General features: G+C 38.6%; 1 protein-coding gene across 4 annotated transcripts in view; it reads left to right on the plus strand.

The window, feature by feature from the left end:
- wdr41 (WD repeat domain 41) overlaps positions 1 to 21,636 on the plus strand; it is a 42,301-nt gene that overhangs the window by 19,797 nt on the left and 868 nt on the right. For 2 of the 4 annotated variants that reach the window (XM_072257859.1, XM_072257858.1), the window contains 10 exons: positions 136 to 184; positions 1,230 to 1,361; positions 3,318 to 3,380; positions 6,287 to 6,398; positions 8,195 to 8,257; positions 8,492 to 8,599; positions 17,258 to 17,448; positions 17,927 to 18,048; positions 18,750 to 18,832; positions 19,939 to 20,069. In XM_072257859.1, coding sequence (XP_072113960.1) covers positions 136 to 184; positions 1,230 to 1,361; positions 3,318 to 3,380; positions 6,287 to 6,398; positions 8,195 to 8,257; positions 8,492 to 8,599; positions 17,258 to 17,448; positions 17,927 to 18,048; positions 18,750 to 18,832; positions 19,939 to 20,069 — 1,054 coding nt within the window. Of the gene's footprint in view, positions 1 to 135; positions 185 to 1,229; positions 1,362 to 3,313; positions 3,381 to 6,286; positions 6,399 to 8,194; positions 8,258 to 8,491; positions 8,600 to 17,257; positions 17,449 to 17,926; positions 18,049 to 18,749; positions 18,833 to 19,938; positions 20,070 to 21,636 lie in introns of all 4 variants that reach the window. The other 2 variants (XM_072257861.1, XM_072257860.1) reach the window with 2 other exon arrangements.

The raw sequence follows: 21,636 nt of genomic DNA on the forward strand, positions 1-21,636 counted from the left end.
AAGAATACTGTAGGGGGATTAAAAGTCTGAAGGAATGGCAAAGTTAGTCGATGTATCATTTTTCTGTTTTTTTCCCTCAAATTTTTGCACTTAATTCAAGAAGAATAAATTCTATGCTAATTTATATTTCTGCAGGTTTGCCTCAGCAGGGGATGATGGGGTTGTGTTTTTATGGAATGTTCAGGTAACTATTTGTTGAACAGATTTTGTTGTATGTAGGACATTTTTTCAGATTTGCAAAGAAAATTGACTTGACTAATGAGTATCTGAGTCTTTACTGGGTAAATAGCCAATATTTCTATTTATTGTCTTTGGAATCAAATCCCAGTGCCTCTCATAATTGAGGAAAATGAGACAAGTTCTCAATTGACTTAGAAATAGACTGTGAATTTGTGAACATTCATGGGAATGAATTTTGTTTATTGCCGTGTATGACTTGATAATTTCTTTTGTAGGCTGATAAAGCTGACTTGTCAATAATAGTCTTTCGAGCAATATATAGGCATTGTTTTCAAGAGAGAATCACAGAGAAAACATTGGTGTAAAAATCTTTAAAGTCCGCTATCCCTTATTATGTGCTTTTGTTTAAATCTTCAGATGATGTAAGGAAATAATAAAAGTTACAAGATCTTAGTTAACTTTGCATACATACCTTAGTTGGAGGTTGTGGATATTTATTCATAAGTTCTCATGACAAATATTGGGGAATGCAGCTCACAGTACAGCAGGCATCCAGAAGGTGGTGTGTTTTATTCATTGCTAATTTGGTTAAGTATGTGGCCAATTATGTTTCAATTTAGTGTAAGGATTAAAAAAAAATAAAAACTCTTTTAGTCTGTTATATTTTTCTGAGTAAACTGATCCAAATCAGCTGTCTCTGTGCATTTAATTATTTAATGATCTATATATTTTCTCTTTTTACTTAAAGACTGCAATTGGCCTTAAGGAATCGGAGATCCATTTGATCTCAGGCCAAGTATTGCTCTAGTAACAGTTGTTTATGGTTTTATTTTATTACTTTATTTTGGATTGGGATGATTGTAAGATCAAGCATTTGATATGGTGTATATATTATAATAGGATAAACTACTTGTAATTTCTGTTCACATTTTTGTTGCTTCTAAAACAGTTTTAGGTTTTTCTTGCTCAGATATTACTGAAATTATGAAAATTATATTCTGGGTTTTACAAATTCACTTTAAAACAAATATTATATCTTATGCATGCAGACTGGAGAGAGGCTTTCTGAGCTATGTGGCCATTCTAGACCTATCACAGGAATTGCTGTCATTCCATCGATGTATCATTTGCAGTCAGAAAGTAGTCGTCTTCTTACTGCTTCTTCTGATAAGACAGTTATTGTATCCTTTAAATATGGTCTGGAAAATATGTGATTGTTTACTTAGCTCGTCCAAGGAGATTTCCATTTTGTATCCCTGTGCTCTTAACCATGTTCAAAATCGTAATATTTCATTATTTGTTAATGTCTGTTTTTCTGTTAGATTGTTTGGTCTTTGCTTTGAGTTCCTTGATAACATTTTAATTTCATAAATTGAAAAAGAAGCTTATTGAACTGTTAGACAAACTTTTAGTTGACTAAATTATATAGTAACATGACATGATGTCAATTTGTAAAAGACTGCTGGAGCCAAATACATGTCAACAGAAAAAATGTGAAATGACTTGTGTTAAAATAAGAATGGGGAAAGGAAGTGCATCCTGCACATGATAAAATTTTAAACCAGTGGAAGAAAAAGAGCCTTATTATTCAGATCCCGTTTTGGTACAAGTGGATAAAAGCATAAGAAGGCAAATAGAATCCTATTAAGGCCATAAGATATAGGAGCATAATTAGGCCATTTGGTCCATCGAGTCTGCTCCACTTTTTTCAATTCTTTGATTAACAATCAAAGAATGTCTTGATCCCAACTGTCTTAGACACACAGAAGGATCCATAGCTGTCATTTGATCATCTGGTGCATTTGGCGCCAATGGAAGTAAGCATGTTTGACTGCATGGTAGATCCTAGGACATCAGTTTCCAGACCACTGCAAGGCTGAAATAAAAATAAAATCTGGAAATGCTCAGCAGGTTGAGTAGCATCTGTTGAAAGAGAAACAAAGTTAATGTTTCAGGTCCTATCATTGACCTGTGATTATTTTTATTATCAGTCAGTTTTTATTATTAATAGAATTCTTACGTATTTAGTTCTTAGAATACTCAATATAATAATGCCGGACATGTGCACAACTATAGCCTGATAATGGGGCTTTCATAATCCCATGACAGGAACATATAAGGGCCAAGGGGAAGATACATTATTACTTTTTCAGTTGCAAAGAATAGGAAGGAGTTTCTGAACGATACAGATTTTGGTTATAGGAGAATGAGGTGAGTCATGTGGAGTTGGAGATGCTACATAAATCATGAAAAGATTGGGCTTTTACACCCAGAGCTGATAACATGAATTGTGTAACAATGGTTTGCAGTAGTTGGGTGACATTACGTTAAGGTTGTGAAAATAATTGCCGGTAAGATTTGAAAATGAACTTTAAAGAGTGGGTTGAATGTTACATTTTCTAGTATACAATTTATAGAAGTTAATCATACAATTTCTCTGTTGGGGTGGGGGGAGGAAGGAAAATTGAAACAAAATTTAAAGCATGCAACTGATATATATTGGTGTTTGGCACTTAGGTGTGTGTATTCCAAATGACCTGAGTGATTTGTTTTCTAAACTAGTGTGTGCAAATTTGGACTAATTCCCTTATTGCTTTTGTATCTCTGAACTATTAATTGTGAGTAACACACTTAATGAACGACCAAGTGTGTTTGTATGTGTGTGCGTCTGTGTTTGTATAGTTTGTGTTGCTTGTTGCACAAATCCCTCCTTAAGTATTGAAAAGATAATGTCAAAAATACATTCTTCTATTAAAATCCCTTGGCATTTTTCAGTGATTTATTGACCAAGAAAATTCATTCATTGGGGTTTTACAAATTCAGTTAACACAAAAGTTGTTCTAGTGTCACCCAGTCTAGTATTTGCACACGGATTGACTGAAAAGATAGCCTAATGTTTTTTTGTCTGGTGCTGGAAAGCTTTATATCAATTTGTATTATTGCCAAGTGAGATATCATATTGCCAACGAATCTTTTGGGGTTCCTGATGGTAGGTATGCTATTGTAGCCTGTAGTGAAAGAAATCTGATCCATAGATCTTCAGGACAAACGTTTTAATATATATTTTTAGTTGAAATGGCAAGCAACTTGGTGATAAAATTAATCCTATATGGATTTTCCTTTATTGATATAGCCAGACCTGGGATTTAGACACTGGCAGCCAAATCCATTTGTTGGCAGAATTTCAGTCTTCTGTTAAGGTAAGATAAAGCCTCTAGTTCAGTGGATTTGTATCAATGGGTATTAAGCTCCTCCATTTCTCTGTTTAATAGTATAAGATAAAATGTTATAAGTATATTTTATCACAGTTACACATAGGCTGGTGGTGTTGTGGGTAGTGTAGAAGATTGTCATCGGTTGCAATAGGATATTGACAATGCAGAACTGGGCTGAAAAGTGTCAGATGGAGTTCAATCCAGGTAAGTATGAAGTGATACACTTTGGTAGGTTGAACTTGATGGCATAATACAAAATTCATGGCAGGATTCTTAGCAGTGTGGAGGAACAAAGGGATTTTGGGGTCCAAGTCCATGGATTCCTCAAAGTTGCGGCGCAAGTTAATAGGGTAGTTAAGGCGTTTAGTGTGTTGACCTCCGTTGGTTGGGAGATTGAGTTCAAGAGCCGCGAGGTAATGTTGCAGTTCTATAAAACTGGTTTGACTGCATTTGGAGTATTGTGATTGGTTTTAGCTGCGTTATCATAGAAAGGATGTGGAAGCTTCAGAGAAAGTACAGGGGTAATTTATCAGGATGCTGCCTAGGTTAGAGAACATATATCTTATGAAGAAAGTTTGATTGAGCTAGGGGTTTTCTCATTGAAGGTGGATGAGAGGAGACTTGACCGGAGCGTTTAGGATGATAAGAGACATAGATAGAATGGATAGCCAACATCTTTTTCGCAGGGTGGCAGTGGCTAATGTGAGAGAATGTACTTTTAAGATGTTTGGAAAAAGTATACAGAGGGATGATATAGGTAGTTTTTTAAACAGGAATTGGTAGGTGCATGGAACACATGCCATGGGTGGTAGTAGAGACAGATACAGTATAGCCATTTTAAAGAGACTCTTAAATAGGCACATGGATGAAAGAAAAATGGAGGATTATGTAGGAGAGAAGGTTGAATGTGCTCAGAGGCAGACTCCAAGCTGTGAGTCAAAACCATCCTTAATTCACTAAAATAAAACGGCATCTGGGCATAGTAATCAGCATCTTCTATGGAATTGCTCCCCACTAGATCACACTCCCCTCTGATGTTAAAGGTTTTACACAAGACCTGGGAAAGCCTACCTCACTTATATTGGTGAAGACAGACGTCAATCTTTGATGTTCCAGCACAGATTAGTTGATTGAGGAAAAGGGTATTTGCAAGTGAAGACCTTAAACCCAGTCTCTTGCTGGTCTAGCAGGCAGCAATGATCCCTGCTGTCCTCTATGCCATTGTGACTGAACTACCTATAGTAGATAAATCAGCTCTCTGGAAAATTACTCTCAATGTTGCCTCTGCAATATCATCCAAATTCATTGGAAGGATAAAAGAATCAATATCCATATCCTCCCCCAAACTCAAATTGTACTCATTTGGCTCTGCTGGGTAAGCCACTTTGAGCAGACAATGTTGTTCATATGCCCAACAAAAGACTCCTGGAAAAGACCCCTTTTCCAAGTTCTATCTACCTAGTAGAATATTCAACAATGTTACTCAAAGCTTCCTTGAAGAAGTACAATGCCCCTTTGTCCTTTGGAACTCCCTTGCCCATGACCACTCATTGTGTTGTCCATGTATGGACTCTAGACAACTTAAATGATCCTTCTCACATAAATCTTGCTTAAACTTTCTCCTCTTATCTTCAAGCAATGCCTTCTACCATTTGACTTTTTCACTTTGGTGTGGTGGGTGTGGCAGGAAATCAAAATGGGAGGACCGGAAGTGCATCAGAAGGTGGGGGAGAGAGAGAGAGATTAAGAAAAAAGAACGGGAACACAAGGTAATTTTGAAGCTGCCTTAAGTTATACTATTGGGTTGTAGACTACCCAGGCAGGAAATAAAGTGATGATCTAGTTTGTATCATTTAGGCCATAAAGAAGGCAGAAGTAGGGCTGGTCATTATGGAATAGGAAGGAAAGATGAAATTGCATGCAACTGGGAGCTTGTTTGGCCATTGCGAACAGTGCAGGAACACTGCAAACAGCTGCCTAGTCTGCACTTAGTTTCATTGATGTAGAGGAAGTCTCATTGAGAGCACCAAATTCAATAGACAAGTTTGGAGGACGTGCATGTGAATGCTAAGTCCCTGAAAAGAGGCAAGTTAGGAAGCATAAGAGCAAATGTTTCACCTGCAGTTGCAATGGAAAGTTCTGGGGTGATGGAGGGGTAGATGGGGAGACACAGGTGGAGCATGGAGTCATGGAAAAAATTGACCTTGTAGAAGGCTGTAAGTAACAGGTAGAGAAAGGTATGGCTAGTGGTGGAAATGACAATGAATGATGTGCCAAATGCAGAGGCTACGAAGGTGAAATGTGAGGACCGGCAGACCTCAGTCTCTGTTGTGTTTGGAGGGAGTTGGGATGAGAACAGAAGTCCAATAAGTACAAGAGAGGGCACCATCAACCTCAGTAGAAGGGTTGCCACGTTTCCTGAACAAGAAAGCTTTTCAGATGATCTGGAATAGAAAGCCTCATCTTGTGTAAATATGGTGGATCCCGATAAACTAGGAGAAAGGGATGGCATCCTTACAAGAGACAGGGTTGTAACAGCTGTGGGAGTTGGTGGGTTTATTGAAATATGGAGATGGAGGAATCCAGAAAAGGAAGAGAACTAGTGGAAATGGTTAAAGTGAATTTTGAGAGCAGGTTCAAAGTTAGTAGCGAAGGCGATGTTGCACGAGCTCATAATACTTCTATTTTAAACTATTAGTTACACATATTCTAAGAATAACTTCTAGAATAACTTGTTCGTTACATGTCAAATATTTGCACACTGCTCTACCCCCCACATGTAATTTTACACATCAATATATCTGTCTGGGGATTTTTGTATTTAGTGGATCCTTGCATCATGAGCCAAAATATTAATTTTATATGCAAATTGTTTTGTTTTCTTTTTGCAGTGCTTGATGGTTCTCGAAAGGCTTGAGGTCTGGCTGTCTGGAGCTGACAGAATATGTGTTTGGACCTATAACGCAGAATTACTCTGTAAAACAGCTTGTTTTAAAGATGCAGGTTTGCTCTTCAAAATATTCCATTTGTTCCAATTCTTAAATTATAATCGTCTTCCTTTCCAAGGTGATTTTTTAATAAACTTGTTTAGCAGAATCAATGATTAATTGAATAAAATGATGAAAAATAAAACTTAATTTGAGGATAGTGATATATATTTGAATTTCAAGCAGATTGCTGCTGTTCATGAATTTTATTTCCTCAGTGCACTATAATTGGAATTTTTTGTTTGTTTTATTTAGACCAGGCCCTGATTTTGATGTTCTTTCTCTGGTGTTTGAAGGATAGGTCTATTTTCCACCATCCTACAGTTGTAATGCCTACCACCAAATACCTGCAATTCAAAGGGATAAATAGACTGAAAGGAGAAAGAAACAATCTTGGCTAATGGGTCTTGTGAATGGCAGAGACCGGGGATTTGTGGAGGTGGAGGAGATGAGGACAGAATTGATGCAGGACTCAGCATTTTAGGACAAAGCTTGCAGCAGGACCGCCATATAAGATGAGTTAAAAACTGAGAATTTTGCCATGGATAAATAATAAAAGATTGCTTCCAGTTGTTTAGTGGAAATGAGGTGCCTGAGGATTCTCACCTGCAGAACCTAGCAGACAGGAATTTATTTTTGAACTGAGGACCAATGATTTAAGGATAGATAACACTTGAGGTAGAATCTAGGATATTATTTAAAGGGATTGAGTTAGGTCTTGAAAATGAGGAATATAAAAGAATCTGGAAGAAAGCTGTTACAGTTGACAGTTTAAGTACTCTTATTGACACCACACATTCTCTGCTGTTATTTCGATCATTCTATGAAAACTTTTCTTCACGGTTACCAAGTGGAATGTAGTTTTGAAATACGACTGCTGATTTGAGTCTGATGCACTGACTTGTGAAAGCTGCACACAAATTAGCCCATTACCCGTAGTTCAAAATCTTCATTTGGATCAGATTACTCAAGAAACCATAGTTTAATTTTGACTTTTGCTTCCAGTTCAAATTGTTGATTCTATTAATGTCATTGAGGCATTGTCTACAATGGCACCTCAAAGGAAAAAGTGGAAGAGAAAGTACTAAAAGTTGCACTATTATTTTAAATTACTGGAAAAATTGACCTTGTACAATTCAATAGTTAAAATAGTGGGTTAGAGGATTACTTTTGCTACAAGAAAACTAGGGTGCTATCATCAATGAGTTGTTGCGTTTTATCTCTAGTTTCTCTGCTGCAAATTCTCCTACATTAACTTGCCTACTTTGTTTTGCCTGCTTATGGCTGATGAGCTGCTTGAACAATTTCCATAACTGGTGTGGGCCCAAGATTAGCGTAAATATTCAGCCACAGAGAGTTCTCTCTTTATAAGCTATATTCAATAAGATCTACAGGAATTATAGAACTACTGCAACCAGAATTGGCACTCTTAGTTTTGTTTGTATTTTTCCTGTACTTAGCCTGTTAGGCCTATTTACTTTATTACTTTTAATTTTAATTATTATCTTTGCCTCATGATGTAATATGGTGATTACTACCACAATCTAGTTGGTCTGTTAGCCTTAACATTTCTTACCTGCTCCAGTTTACCAGAAATATTGTCTCTTACCTTGTTGGGATTTTTGTTGTGATTTCTATCACAATCTAGTTGGTCTGTCAGGCTTAACATTCCTTATCTGCTCTAGTTTATTCCTGATTATGAGGAATATTATCACTTGTCTTGTTGGGATTCTTGCATAAGAAGTTAAGGATAGTATATTTGCCATCTGGCATGTTACATCTAACTATTAAATTCTGTTTTGCTTTAAACAGATGTAAGTTTAATGATTGAACTCTCAAAAAACAACATTGCTGCAGCTATCAGGAAGGAACTAGGTATGCCTTGTTACTGAAGTTGTGTGTGCACATTCATTTTAATCAAGAATTAATGAGAGAATTAACAGTGAAAACAATCTGTTAGCCATATTTTATGACACTCTAATTTAAAAGCTATCCAAGCTAATTCAAAATTACAAATATGAATATCAATTAGGTTTTACTGTGTGCATTAAAAAAGAAAGCTTGTTCAGATTATTTAATGTATTATTGTTCTTCGCTATGTTCTTTAAGTTATCTTCAAGCTGGTAACATCATCAGAATCTCACACTTGGGAAATTACTGAGATGCGAAGACTATCAAACCATGAAGATGACATTAGAGCTCTAATCACTATAAATGGTAAATTTATTTTATTATTTTATTTGGCATTATCAGGATTAATTTTACCAATGATTCTTTTCTCAGCTGGAAGTGAACATAAATTTGATGCAAAGCAGTGCCTCATTTGGGCTTGGGTTTAAGGTGAGGGAGAAAGTTTAAAGCAGCTTTGCAAAGCAAGCTTTTTTTTTATATACATAGTGGTATGTGCCTGGAATGTGCTGCCAGGGATGTGGTAAAAGCAGATAAAACAGCAGTGTTTAAATGGTGTTTTGACAGACATTGAACAGGCAGGAAATAGAGAGATACAGACCATGGGATTAATTTGGCATCATGGTGGACGCAAACATGATGGGCCAAAGGACTGTTCGATGTTCTATGTTGTCAGACCTCACATAGTCCAAAGGATGAGTGTAGATATTTAAAGGAATCAATGTTAAGGTAAATTCTAAACTGAGGAGAAAGGGGAGGGAACATAGTTCTGTGGGATTGTGATGGTAGTGCGGAGGGGTGTAGGATAGGAGGAAGGAACAATCAGAATATGTAGTATGTAATAAGTTGAAGCTGCTGGAAACTATTGTATAACAGACATATTTGTATTCAGTTTTTTAAATGTAGAGTTTCAAGTTCAAGTTTAAATTTAATTGTCATTCCATAAGACCATAGATATAGGAGCAGAAGTAGGCCATTCGTCCCATCACACCTTTACCTCATTTTGCTCAAATTTAATACCTCCGAAATAAGTAGAGGAAATCTAACAGAAAATGAATGTGGTTAGCACACCTGTAGGCACAACACTGAGGGATTATACAACTAATCATTGTAACACCAATTGAAACATGTATCATTACAAACAATAACCACAGTGTTAAATAATTGTGTTGAGCAATCAGATCTAATGAGGAGTTGCCCACACCATATACAAATGCAATGTGTGAGCAGATTTAGCCCCAGGCTGTTGGGAAAAGCTCAAATGGAAATCTAAAGGAAAGAGCATGTCCTAACCTGGAACTTCAGTGCTGCTTCAGATAAAAATCAGGACAACAGGAGAAACAAATATAGCCTGTGCACGTTCAGTTCACCTCCATCTGCCAATTCAAGTCAGACTGCAAATTGCTTGGAAACACTCTTTTTTTGTGCAATACATCTCTAATCTATGGACGACCAGACTTTATTTTGAGGTACAGTACACAGTAGTAAATAGAAGAGGTAAGAATTCACACCCTAAGCTACTCCTTGTGCTGGAATACAATCCTGCTGCTCAAGCAACGAAGTCAAAAATAAAGAGAGAAAGACAAGAGATTCAACGGTTGCTCGAAATCTTGAGGAACACCTACTAAATGCTGGAGGAACCCAGCAGGTCTGGCAACATCAGAGGGGAATAAATGTTTGATGGAGTCTCAGGCTATGTCCCCATTAGAATGGATATTTGGGTGAATCTCCTTCTACTGGACATGCGCAGGACACACAGAAAACAAGCAAAGAGGAAACTGTATACTTGGTGCATGTTTGTCCAGTTACAGACTAGAAAAACTTAAAAGGAAATTGCCAAACAAAAGACTTGGTGCACGTTTGTCCAGAAACATTTCCTACAGCCATAGTTTCTTCACTGATGAAAGGGACGACAGCTACAACTAAATGCAATAAGGCTTGTTACTGGGCAAAAGTGAAATTTGCTGTTACCTCACACACGAGGAAATCTGCAGATGCTGGAAATTCAAGCAACACACATCAAAGTTGCTGGTGAACGCAGCAGGCCAGGCAGCATCTCTAGGAAGAGGTGCAGTCGACGTTTTGGGCAGAGACCCTTTGTCAGGACTAACTGAAAGAAGAGCTAGTAAGAGATTTGAAAGTGGGAGGGGGAGGGGGAGATCCAAAATGATAGGAGAAGACAGGAGGGGGAGGGGTGGGATGGAGCCAAGAGCTGGACAGGTGATTGGCAAAAGGGATATGAGAGGATCATGGGACAGGAGGCCTAGGGAGAAGGAAAAGGTGGGGGGGGGGGAGCCCAGAGGATGGGCAAGGGGTATAGTCAGAGGGACAGAGGGAGAAAAAGGAGAAAGAGAGAGAGAGAGAGAAAGAAAGAATGTGTGAATATAAATAAATAACAAATGGGGTACGAGGGGGAGGTGGAGCATTAGCGGAAGTTAGAGAAGTCAATATTCATGCCATCAGGTTGAAGGCTACCCAGACGTAATATAAGGTGTTGTTCCTCCAACCTGAGTGTGGCTTCATCTTGACAGTAGAGGAGGCCGTGGATAGACATATCAGAATGGGACGTGGAATTAAAATATGTGGCCCTCGTACCCCATCCGTTATTTATTTATATACACACATTCTTTTTCTCTCTCTCCTTTTTCTCCCTCTGTCCCTCTCACTATACTGCTTGCCCATCCTCTGGGTTCTCCCCCAACTCCCCCTTTACTTTCTCCCTAGGCCTCCTGTCCCATGATCGTCTCATATCCCTTTTGCCAATCACTGTCCAGCTCTTGGCTCCATCTCTCCCCCTCTTGTCTTCTATCGTTTTGGATCTTCCCCCTCCCCCTCCCCCTCCCACTTTCAAATCTCTTACTAGCTGTTCTTTCAGTTAGTCCTGACGAAGGGTTTCGTCCTGAAATGTCGACTGTACCTCTTCCTAGAGATGCTGCCTGGCCTGCTACGTTCACCAGCAACTTTGATGTGTGTTGCTTGCCTTTACCTCATTTGTTTGCCTTTACTTTTGCCATGTCTTTGTGAATTATTTTGCTGTATTTAACATGTGCAATAAAACGAGTTACTGGGCAAAAGTGACAATTGCATCTATTGAATGTTTGCACAAGTGATACATTAATAAAGCACCTTGTTAAATGTATAAAACATGTCTGCATCAGTGTTATCTTGTATTTCCATACAATGTTACATTAGGATGTTACACATCTATTGTCAGATGTTGTTGTGGTGTTGGAGGTTGCGTTCAAGAAAACAATGAAATGCCGCGCTGCCGTCACCATTTGTTCCGGCACGTCATGACAGCGTTTTAAAATTAGCCGCTTACCCCGTACACACTACAACAGCCAACTGGCGTTTTCAGATTTATTCACTCTGGAGAGCGTTTCTGAAAATCTCCGTTTTCGGGGGAGGAAAACGCCGTTTCAGTGTGGACGGAGGGTCAAAACGAAGAGAAAAAGCTTCAGTTACAGATTTATACGGTCTAGCGTGGACGTAGCCTCAGTCCAAAACATCAGCTGTTTATTCCCCTCCATTGATGCCATTGTCAGCAAATACTCTCACATGCATGCACAATGCCCTGAGGAGAACACCTGAATGTATTGAAGTGGATGCAGAAATAGCCCTCAATAGAATAAGGTCTGAAAGCAGATTGGCCAGCTGGCCCTGATGGAATCACCCCCCCCCCCCCCCGCAAAGCAGAGGAAGGGACTGTTCTATGCAAAACAATGCCTCATATTTAACAGTTTATGAAGGGTTGTGATTGCTTCTGCAGACCAGAGAGACCTCTGATCAGTGCTTCTGTTTAAAAGACTCAGTAATTTTGAAACAGGTCCAAAGCTTGGGCCAGTTTAGGCAAGGATGTTAAATTGTATGTTTACAGTTGCATTGCATGGTTGCTAGAGAATAGCAAGGGATGTGCAAAATGTAGCTTTATCATCACTAAAGTTAATCTTTTTTAAAAAAATGTGAATTTCAACAACTCTTTGATAAAAGTGCTGTACCACGTTGGTATCTGTGGGCTGACTATAGGATGAATGGTGAATTGTTTACATTTGAATACTTGAGGGACTGGTATCAAAAGGTACTGGTTCTGCACAGAAATGATGTCCCACAAAGATGTGTCCAACACTCACTATTCTTCACCTCAAATTAGCATGAATGCAGTAACAGAGAAGTGGGAACCTTGTCTACCTGTGTAAGTGTTAAGACCCCTCGGGATTCAAACCCATGCCGCTGATGGGATATCTATGAGTGCTTTGGGTATGGGTTTGCTGCATATTCAGCCAGGCCAGAGGCTACTTTCCACAAGATTGTCAGAGAGTCTGCAAATACTTCAGCCCTGTCTTTTGCACTCATGCATTGCACTCTGAGGATGTTAGACCATAAGACTATAAGGTATAGGAGCAGAAGTAGGCCATTTGGCCCATTGAGTCTGCTCTGCCATTCAATCATGGGCTGATGCAATTCTTCGGGCCATGCCCACTTCCCTGCCTTCTCCCCATACCCTTTGATGCGCTGGCTAATCAAGAACCTATCTATCTCTGCCTTAAATGCACCCAATGACTTGGCCTCCACAGCTGCTCGTGGCAACAAGTTCCACAGATTTACCACTCTCTGAATAAAGTAATTTCTCCGCATCTCTGTTCTAAAAGGACGTCCTTCAATCCTGAAGTCGTGCCCTCATGTCCTAGACTCCCCTACCAAGGGAAATAACTTTGCTATATCTAATCTGTTGAGGCCTTTTAACATTCGGAATGTTTCTATGAGATCCCCATCATTCTCCTGAATTCCAGGGAATACATCCCAAGAGCTGCCAGATGTTCCTCATACGGTAACTCTTTCATTCCCAGGGTGAATTCTCATGAATCTTCTCTGTTGGTATATCCTTTCTAAAATAAGGAGCTCAAAACTGCACACAATACTCCAAGTGTGGTCTCACGAGTGCCTTATAGAGCCTCTACATCACATCTCTGCTGTTATATTCTATACCTCCTAGAAATAAATGCCAACATTGCATTCGTCTTCTTCACCACTGACTCAACCTGGAAGTTAACCTTTAGGGTATCCTGCAAAAGGATTCCCAAGTCCCTTTGCACCTCTGCATTTTGTTTTCTCTCCCCATCTAAATAATAGTCTGCCCATTTATTTCTTCCACCAAAGTGCATGACCATACACTTTCCAACATTGTATTTCAATTGCCACTTCTTTGCCCATTCCCCTAAACTATCTAAGTCTCTCTGCAGGCTCTGTTTCCTCAACACGACCATACATGATTATCCATGAATACAGCCAAACGAAACAGCATTACTCCAGGGCCAAAGGGAGTACACAGTACCAACAGTCACACACAGCACAAGACACATATAAGATAGCAAGCACATGTAAGATATCAGTAAAATACAGTCATACAAAAAAATAGCCCAAGACTGGGTCCATGAATGTTGCAGAAGTCGGCAGTCAACCACAGTACAGCTTGTCTTCTGCCAAGTGAACACTGGAGAGCAGCACCATCTCCAGCTAGGACGCCGCGCCACACCACCTCTGGTGGAGTGCACCAACTTTGATATCTCTCTCCTTCATGGCTGTAAACAGGCGACATCACAGCTTGAGGCCTAGTCCTTGCTATGACCAAGACCACGCAGCTCCCCCTCCCCCTCCAGCACCACTCAGCCCTTGTCACCCACCCCTGCCAATTGCCAATAAATCAGTGAATCGGACTTGCAGCATTCCACATTAACAATATTCAACAGGGTTTTGTGATCACAAGCAACATAGATGATTACTCGCTGTTAGACTGCACGCCTCATTTGTACTCCAACTCCTTCAGCTCTTCTCTGATGTAGGTAACAGCATGATCCACACCAAGTCCAGATCCTTCACTTTCTCTGCCAATGAGCAACTCGCTGATGGGGTAGACCTGCAGTACTTTAAGTTCCTAATGTCCAGTAAGGTCTTGCAATCATACTTTTTAAAAAGGACAATGCCACCTTTGGCTCACCCCATAGAAACCACCACAGTCGAATGTGCTGCCATCTTACTGGGAGGCTGGATGTTGTAACCATTTGTGGGGCTTAACATTTTAAAATCCTAAATTTATTCAGAATGGGATTTTTCTTTTTGTTGTTCTCAGATGCTGTAAAGAGATTGCTGAGAGGTGTCACTAATTCTGTTTCGTTACCTAAATTTATAAACCAAAATCTATGTCAAGATACACAGGGCAACCTTGCTTACCCAGATGATTGTTAAACCTATTTTTCTGTGAATTGATGTGCATGGCAAAGCTTTCTGTGTTAAGTTATGTTATCTTATGTGATACGGTTTGTGAGAAAGTAACATTCTGTATGGTGTATGCATGCCAGGAAAGAGATATGTTGGTGCTCGGAATAGAAAACAATAAAGTTGAAACAGGTTGTAATGGACAATTTTGTCACAACTCAGGTCAGGTCAGGGTCTTTGGTAGTTTTGAGTTAGAAGATTGTGGATTAGATTCCTACTCTAAAGATGAATGTGCAGACTTTTTTGACATGACAGTGCCATATTGAGTGTTGAATTGTATGAAGTGTCACCTTTTGTCTGAAAAATCTGCTGCAATCCTCTACACAATCATCTTTTGATTGACAATGCTTTCAACATCCAAGTAAAAATCTGTAATATTTCAAACTTTTAAAATAAAGGTTAATTAACCTTATTTGGTCCATTACTGTGAATGCATGCATACCTTTTATATTTGAGCTTCTGACAAATTGTACATATTTCCCCTTTTAAAATTTGCATCTACAAGATTAAAGTTGTGCAGATGGCTTTGAATACTTAATCAAATGAGCTGACCTTTCTGAGTTGCAGCTTCTCAATTCATAATTAGAATCAGGTTTATTATCACTGACATGTGTCATGAAATTTATTGCTTTTTGGCAGTACACTGTAATACAATGTTACTGTAAGATTCAAAAATAAATATTGCAAAAAGTGACTAATGAAGTTAATGATCATGGGCTATTCTGAAATCTGATGGTGGAGAGAAGGAAGCTGCTCCTAAAACACTGGGAGTTGATCTTCAGGCTCCTGTACATCCCCCCTGATGGTAGTAATGTGAAGAGGCCAAGTCCTGGATGTGAGGGCCTTTAATGATGGATGACTCCTTGAGGCACTGACTCTTGAAGATGGCCTCAATGATGGAAAGCGTTGTATCTGTGATGGAACTAGCTGTCTAAAACCCTCTGCAGCCTTTTGTGATCCTGTACATTCAAGTCTCCAAATCAGGTTGTGATGCAACCAGTCAGAATGCTCTCCACTGTACATCTGTAGAAATTTGCAAGTCTTTGGTGCCATACCAAATCTCCTTAAACTCCTAATGAAGTAGTGCTGTTGACGCGCCTTCTTCATGAATGCATCAATGTTTTGGGCACAGGATAGATTCTAAAATGTTGGTGCTCAGGAACTTGAAGCTGCTCACTGCTGACCTCTCAATGAGGACTGGTGTGTATTCTCTCTACTTTCGCTTCCTTGCTGACATTTGGTGCAAAATTGTTATGTAAAACCACTCAACCAGTCGATCTATCTTACTCCTGTACACCTTATTGTTACCTGAGATTCTGCTAACAACAGTAGAGTTCATATCAATTTTCTAGATTACATTTGAGCTGTGCTTAGCCACACAATCTTGAGTTTAGAGAAAATAGAGCAGTGTGCAAAGCACACGTTTGATGTGCAGCTGAGGTGCTATTATGGATTCCCACTGACTCAATAAGGAAGTCGAAGATCCAGTTGCAGAGGGAGGAGCGGAGGCCAAGGTTTGGAAGCTTTTTGATTAGTACTGATGGTGTTGCACACTGAGCTGTAATCAATAAACAGTAGCTTGATGTTTGTATTGCTGTTGTCTCAGTGCTCCAAAACTAAGTGGATAGCCGGTGAGATTGTGTCCACTGTAGATCTGTAGACAAATTGCAGCAGATTCAGGTACTTGCTCAGGCAGGAGCTAGTTCTAACCATGACCAATCATACTTCAATACAGTAGGTCTGAGTACTACCAGGTGATAGTCATTTAAGTAGCTCACTGCTATGATTGCTGCCCTTTTGAAGCAAGGGGAACCTCAGACCATACCAGTTAGTGAGAGTTTGAAGATGTACTTGAACAATTCATCTGGTTATGCATTTAGTTAGTGTATATAATATTTTATATAACCTATTGTAGTTATAGTCAGGGAAAAGGTGTTATTAATATTTTAAATATACATTATAATTCTTCCCATTTTGAACATCTGTTGAGGAAAGAATATGAGTACCAACATCATTCTTCATATCTCTGACAGATGAAAAATGCCTTGATCTCTTTTGGCTTTCCTCCAGAAATTGACAAAGTAGGATCATTTAGCTAGAAAGAGAGAGAAAGATTGGAGCAATTCTTTGTTCTCAAGGCAAAATTTGATCATTTAAGTATTTTGAATATTCTCCCAGTAAAAATCCACGAGCTTTGCAGTAAGAATTAGAATCTGACAAATAGGACTTAATTTTTGCACATGTTCTAACTGATACCTGTATGATCGTTAATCTCTTAACACTTTGATGTTATTTACTTGTTTAAAGAGATGATTTTAGTGCTCAAATATTTTTTTTTACAAACTGACCATGTTATTAGTGGAACTGGATTTGATTAATAATAATTTGATGTAATCTAGAGAAACATTTCAGATTTCATAGAAATGATTTTTAAAAAATTTAAATCTCAGTAAGAAATTCAGCCAGATTTCTCAATTGTTGCTGATGTTCCCAATGTTGCGGCTGTCTCTTGTACATCACCATTAATTATAAAAGTAAAAAAATATGTAGGCAAGTTATTTATTTTGGCAGCTTGCTTTAAGTGAAATTTTATATATATATATATATATTGCTTTCATCAGATATTTTGCTGCCAAATTATTTTGTATACTAGTTTCACTTGGATCTTGGTGCATTTTATGTTTGCGTGAATAGATGATACTTTTGCCACTGGATCCCATGTGGGTGAATTAATAATTTGGGATGCGCTGGACTGGACAGTTAAAGCATTTGAATCTCAGTTCTGGAATGCTGCGCCACAATATGACAAACCAGCTGAGATAAAGATATCACAGACTCCAAACCAGTCTGAAACCTGCATTCATCATCTGACTTCAGATAGAGAGGTAAAACTTAAAAAAAGATGGCACTTCTTTCATAGACCTAAGTCTATATACTTAATACAGCATTTGGAAAATATTTTAAAAATTGTACAGTTCTAATTTTACTGTTCTGAGTGGAACATGAAAGACTACCTGCTAGTCTAATGGCAAGATCAATGAATATAGCATGTATTTGCTAGCTTTGGTTTGTAAATATTTGAAGTTGGCTTTTGTCCTCTCCTTTTTGTTCAAATTACATAAATAATGATACCACGAGAACTTCTTCACTTTCTTCCTTCCCCCCCCCCGCCCCAGTGGTTTTTATGTGATTGATCAAAATGCATGCTATGAAACAGCTCATCAGATCACCATATGAACAGCTTGCTAAATTCCTCCATGTAGAGACTGCATGCTTTTTATTTTTTAAAAAAAGGCTTTGCTATTAAGCTAAATAATGTTTGTGGTGTTTTAAATTTTAAATTCTTGTATTTCTTATCTATAGAATATTTTTGCTGCGATTGGGACAGGAATTTATGTGTATAATCTTCGGACAAGAACTGTGATTGCCTACCAACAAGTGGCACATGATTCCCGGGTGTTGCATATTGCAAAGTTGCCAAATAAGTATGCAAATTTGAATTCTAAACTATCTATTATAGATAAAGCAACAGACTTGAATGCTGCCCATGCAGCATGGGAACATTGTAATAATTTTAATTTTAAATGAATGTGCACTGCTAATTTAGAAGTGATTACTAACTTGAATTGTATCTTGTAAATTCAGTTCGGAAAATATTTTAAGTTGAAAGAAAGTTGAGAGATTTTGTTCTACTTTCAAGAACAACATTTTTTAAAAAAAGTTTTTATTTTTAAACTTTACAAGCGAACAATGCATATATCTCAGATATTTTATTTAGAGATGCAGCACTGAATAGGCCCTTCCAGCCCTTTGAACCACACCACCCAGCAGCCCCTGACAACCCTAAGCCTAATCTAATCATGGGACAATTTACTATGACCAATTAATTTACCTGGTATGTCTTTGGATTGTGGGAGGAAACCAGAGGGCCTGGAGAAAACCCACACATTCTATGAGGAGACATTCAGAGACTCTTATGTAGGATGCCAGGATTGAACTCTGAATTCCGATGCCCTGAGCTGTAATAGTGTCACACTAACTGCAACGCTGTGGTGGTGCCCCAATAGATTTGAACATGTATTTTTATTTACCTGAAAAGAGAGTTGTAAATTGGATTTTATTGTCAGGTACAACAAATGGCTGACATACACGCTGAAAATAATTTCTGAATTTCAATGTTTTACAGCCAATTGATCTCCTGCTCTGTTGACGGCAGTGTTCGCCTTTGGGTATTGCAGGAACTTCCTCCAGCAGAACCTGCTACATCAGGTTGGTGCAACTTAACATTATATACGTTAGTAGATACAACTTAATTCTCTAGATATTACCTTTTCCAGCAATGAGGATCACAATGTCTGGTTAGAAACACTTAAAAATTAGTCAGCTTAAGCAGGCATGTAGTCCTGCTGAGCTGCTTTTGTTTCCTTGCATGGTTACTTGGTGTGCAAGTGCCTGCTAAAAAATAATGATTTTCTTTTCATGTTTCTTTTCAACTTAACATGATGATAGAAGGAGCAATTCTCCTGTGCTGCAAGCAACACTTTTTGCTCTCCTATTCTGCTACACTGCCTGAATTTAGCAAAGTCTAATTGGTGAGCTGCTTTAGGTTGCCTCTAGTTGTGCTTAGGTCAATGAATATAGCATGTACTTGCCTAGCTTTGGCGTGTAAATATTTGAAGTAGGCTTTTCTCCTCTCCTTTTGTTCAAATTACGTAAATAATGATAACATGAGAACTTCTTGCCTTTCTTGGCAAATATAGGGACAACGTTGCACTGCTTCATGGGCAGCATGGTAGTGTAGAGGCTAGTGTAACACTTTACAGCATCAGCAATTTGCATTCTATTCCTACCACTGTCTGTAAGGAGTTTGTATGTCCTACCTGTGACCATGTGGGTTTCCTCCAGGTGCTCCTGTTTCCTCCCATGTTCCAAAGGTGTACAGGTTAGTAAGTTCTGGTCATGCTATGTTGGTGCCAGAAGCATGGTGATGCTTGTGGACTGCTTCCAGCTCATCCTCAGACTGTATTGGTCATGGATGCAAGCAACACATTTCACTGTATACAGGTGACAAATAAAGCTAATCACGCTATATTGTGCACACAAATGTATATGGAATCTACTCTGTTATGATATTTTAATTCCATTTTGTGCTGTTTCACCTGAGAATTTCAGTGTCCATTTTGTATCAAAGAAGCCAAATTTTCAAATGCATTGATTTTTAATATATGCATTAGGTCACTTTTCAGTTATCATTTATTTCTGGCTAAATGTCTTAGAGTATCATCTAAATGTTTGCAGAACTGGTTTTCATTTGTTATCCTTTTATTAATTTAGTTGTAACAATTATAATGAGGTTGATGCCTGTTTGATTTTAGGGATTTTTACTATGTGGGGAATTGGGAGGCCAAACAAGCAGCAAAACCAATCAAAACGCAAGTTGGAGTGTTCTATGTTGAAGATTTTGGAGATAACTGGTGATTTGATTGGTCATTCAGGTGCAGTACAAGTGAGTATTTGTGTTGTGTGGACACTTTTTTTTTCTCTACTGCTAATTATTGTCCATAATAGCTTATAAAATGTTTCAGTTTATTTATGAACTAACAAAGAAAAGGTTAGGCTGGAAGGGAGAAGAGAAATGAAGAATTAGAACAGGTAATTTAAGTTCTTAATTCTGCCATTCAGTGACATTAAAGCAGATTTCTGATCTAGTTTCAAAAAGACCAAAGAGCAGCTTGTGGACTTCAGGAAGGGTAAGATGAGGGAACACAAACCAATCCTCTTAGAGGGATCAGAAGTGGAGAGAGTGAGCAGTTTCAAGTTCCTGGTGTCAAGGATCTAACCTGGTCCCAACATATCGATGCAGCTATAAAGAAGGCAAGACAGTGGCTATATTTCATTAAGAGTTTGAGAAGATGTAGTTTGTCACCTATAAAACTCAAAAACTTCTACAGATGTACCATGGAGAGCATTCTGACAGGCTGCATTACTGTCTGGTATGGGGTGGGGGTGGGGGTGGGGGGTGGGATGCCATTGCACAGGATTGAAAGGAGCTACAGAAAGTTGTAAAGCTAGTCAGCTCCATCTTGGGTACTAGTCTACATAGTATCTTAAGGCCATAAAATAAAGGAACAGAATTGGGCCATTTGCTCATCAAGTCTGCCCCACCATTTCATCATGGCTGATCCATTTTTTCTCTTAGCCCCAATTTCCTGCCTTCCCCCAGTATCCCTTCATACCCTGACCAGTCAAGAATCTTATCAACCTCTGCTGTAAATATACATAAGAGATTTGGTCTCCACAGCTGCCTGTGGCGACAAATTCCACAGACTCACCATTCTCTGGCTAAAGAAATTCCTCCTCACCTCTCTTCCAAAAGGATGCCCCTCTTTCTGAGGCTGTGCCCTCTGGTCTTAGACACTCCCACCATAGGAAACATCATCTCCACATCCACTCTATCACAGCCTTTCACCATTCAATAGGTTTCAATTAGATCACCCCTCATTCTTCTGAATTCTAGTGAATACAGGCCCAAAACATCTTCAAGGAGTGGTGCCCTAGAAAGGTGGTATCTATTATTACGGACCCCTATCATCCAGGGCATGCCTTCTTCTCATTGTTACTGTCAGGAAGGAGGTACAGAAGCCAGAAGGCACACACTCAGCAATTCAGAAACAGCTTCTTTCCTTCTACCATCCAATTTCTAAATAGACGTCGAACCCATGAACACTATCTCACTTCTTTGTTTTTATATTATTTGTTTTAAACTATTTAATATACATATCTACTTACTGTAATGAATTACTGATTTACACTTTTATTTTTTTCTTTATATTATTAGGTATTGCATTGTATTGCTGTTGCTAAGTTAACAAATTTTGGATACATGCCGGTGATATTAAACTTGACTCTGATTCTTTGCACGACATACCTTTGCAACTTTTGTGGAGCAGTAAATCATTTTGCAGCAGATTTCAGTAGTTAACTCTGCATATGTTGCAATCAGAAGTTGATAATTTCAGTGTGTTGGCAATTGTTACAGCTTCATTACAACAAAATCTAGGCCATGATATTTT

Source organism: Mobula birostris, chromosome 5 (genome assembly GCF_030028105.1).
Source record: "Mobula birostris isolate sMobBir1 chromosome 5, sMobBir1.hap1, whole genome shotgun sequence".
In the NCBI taxonomy this organism is placed as follows: Eukaryota; Metazoa; Chordata; class Chondrichthyes; order Myliobatiformes; family Myliobatidae; genus Mobula; species Mobula birostris.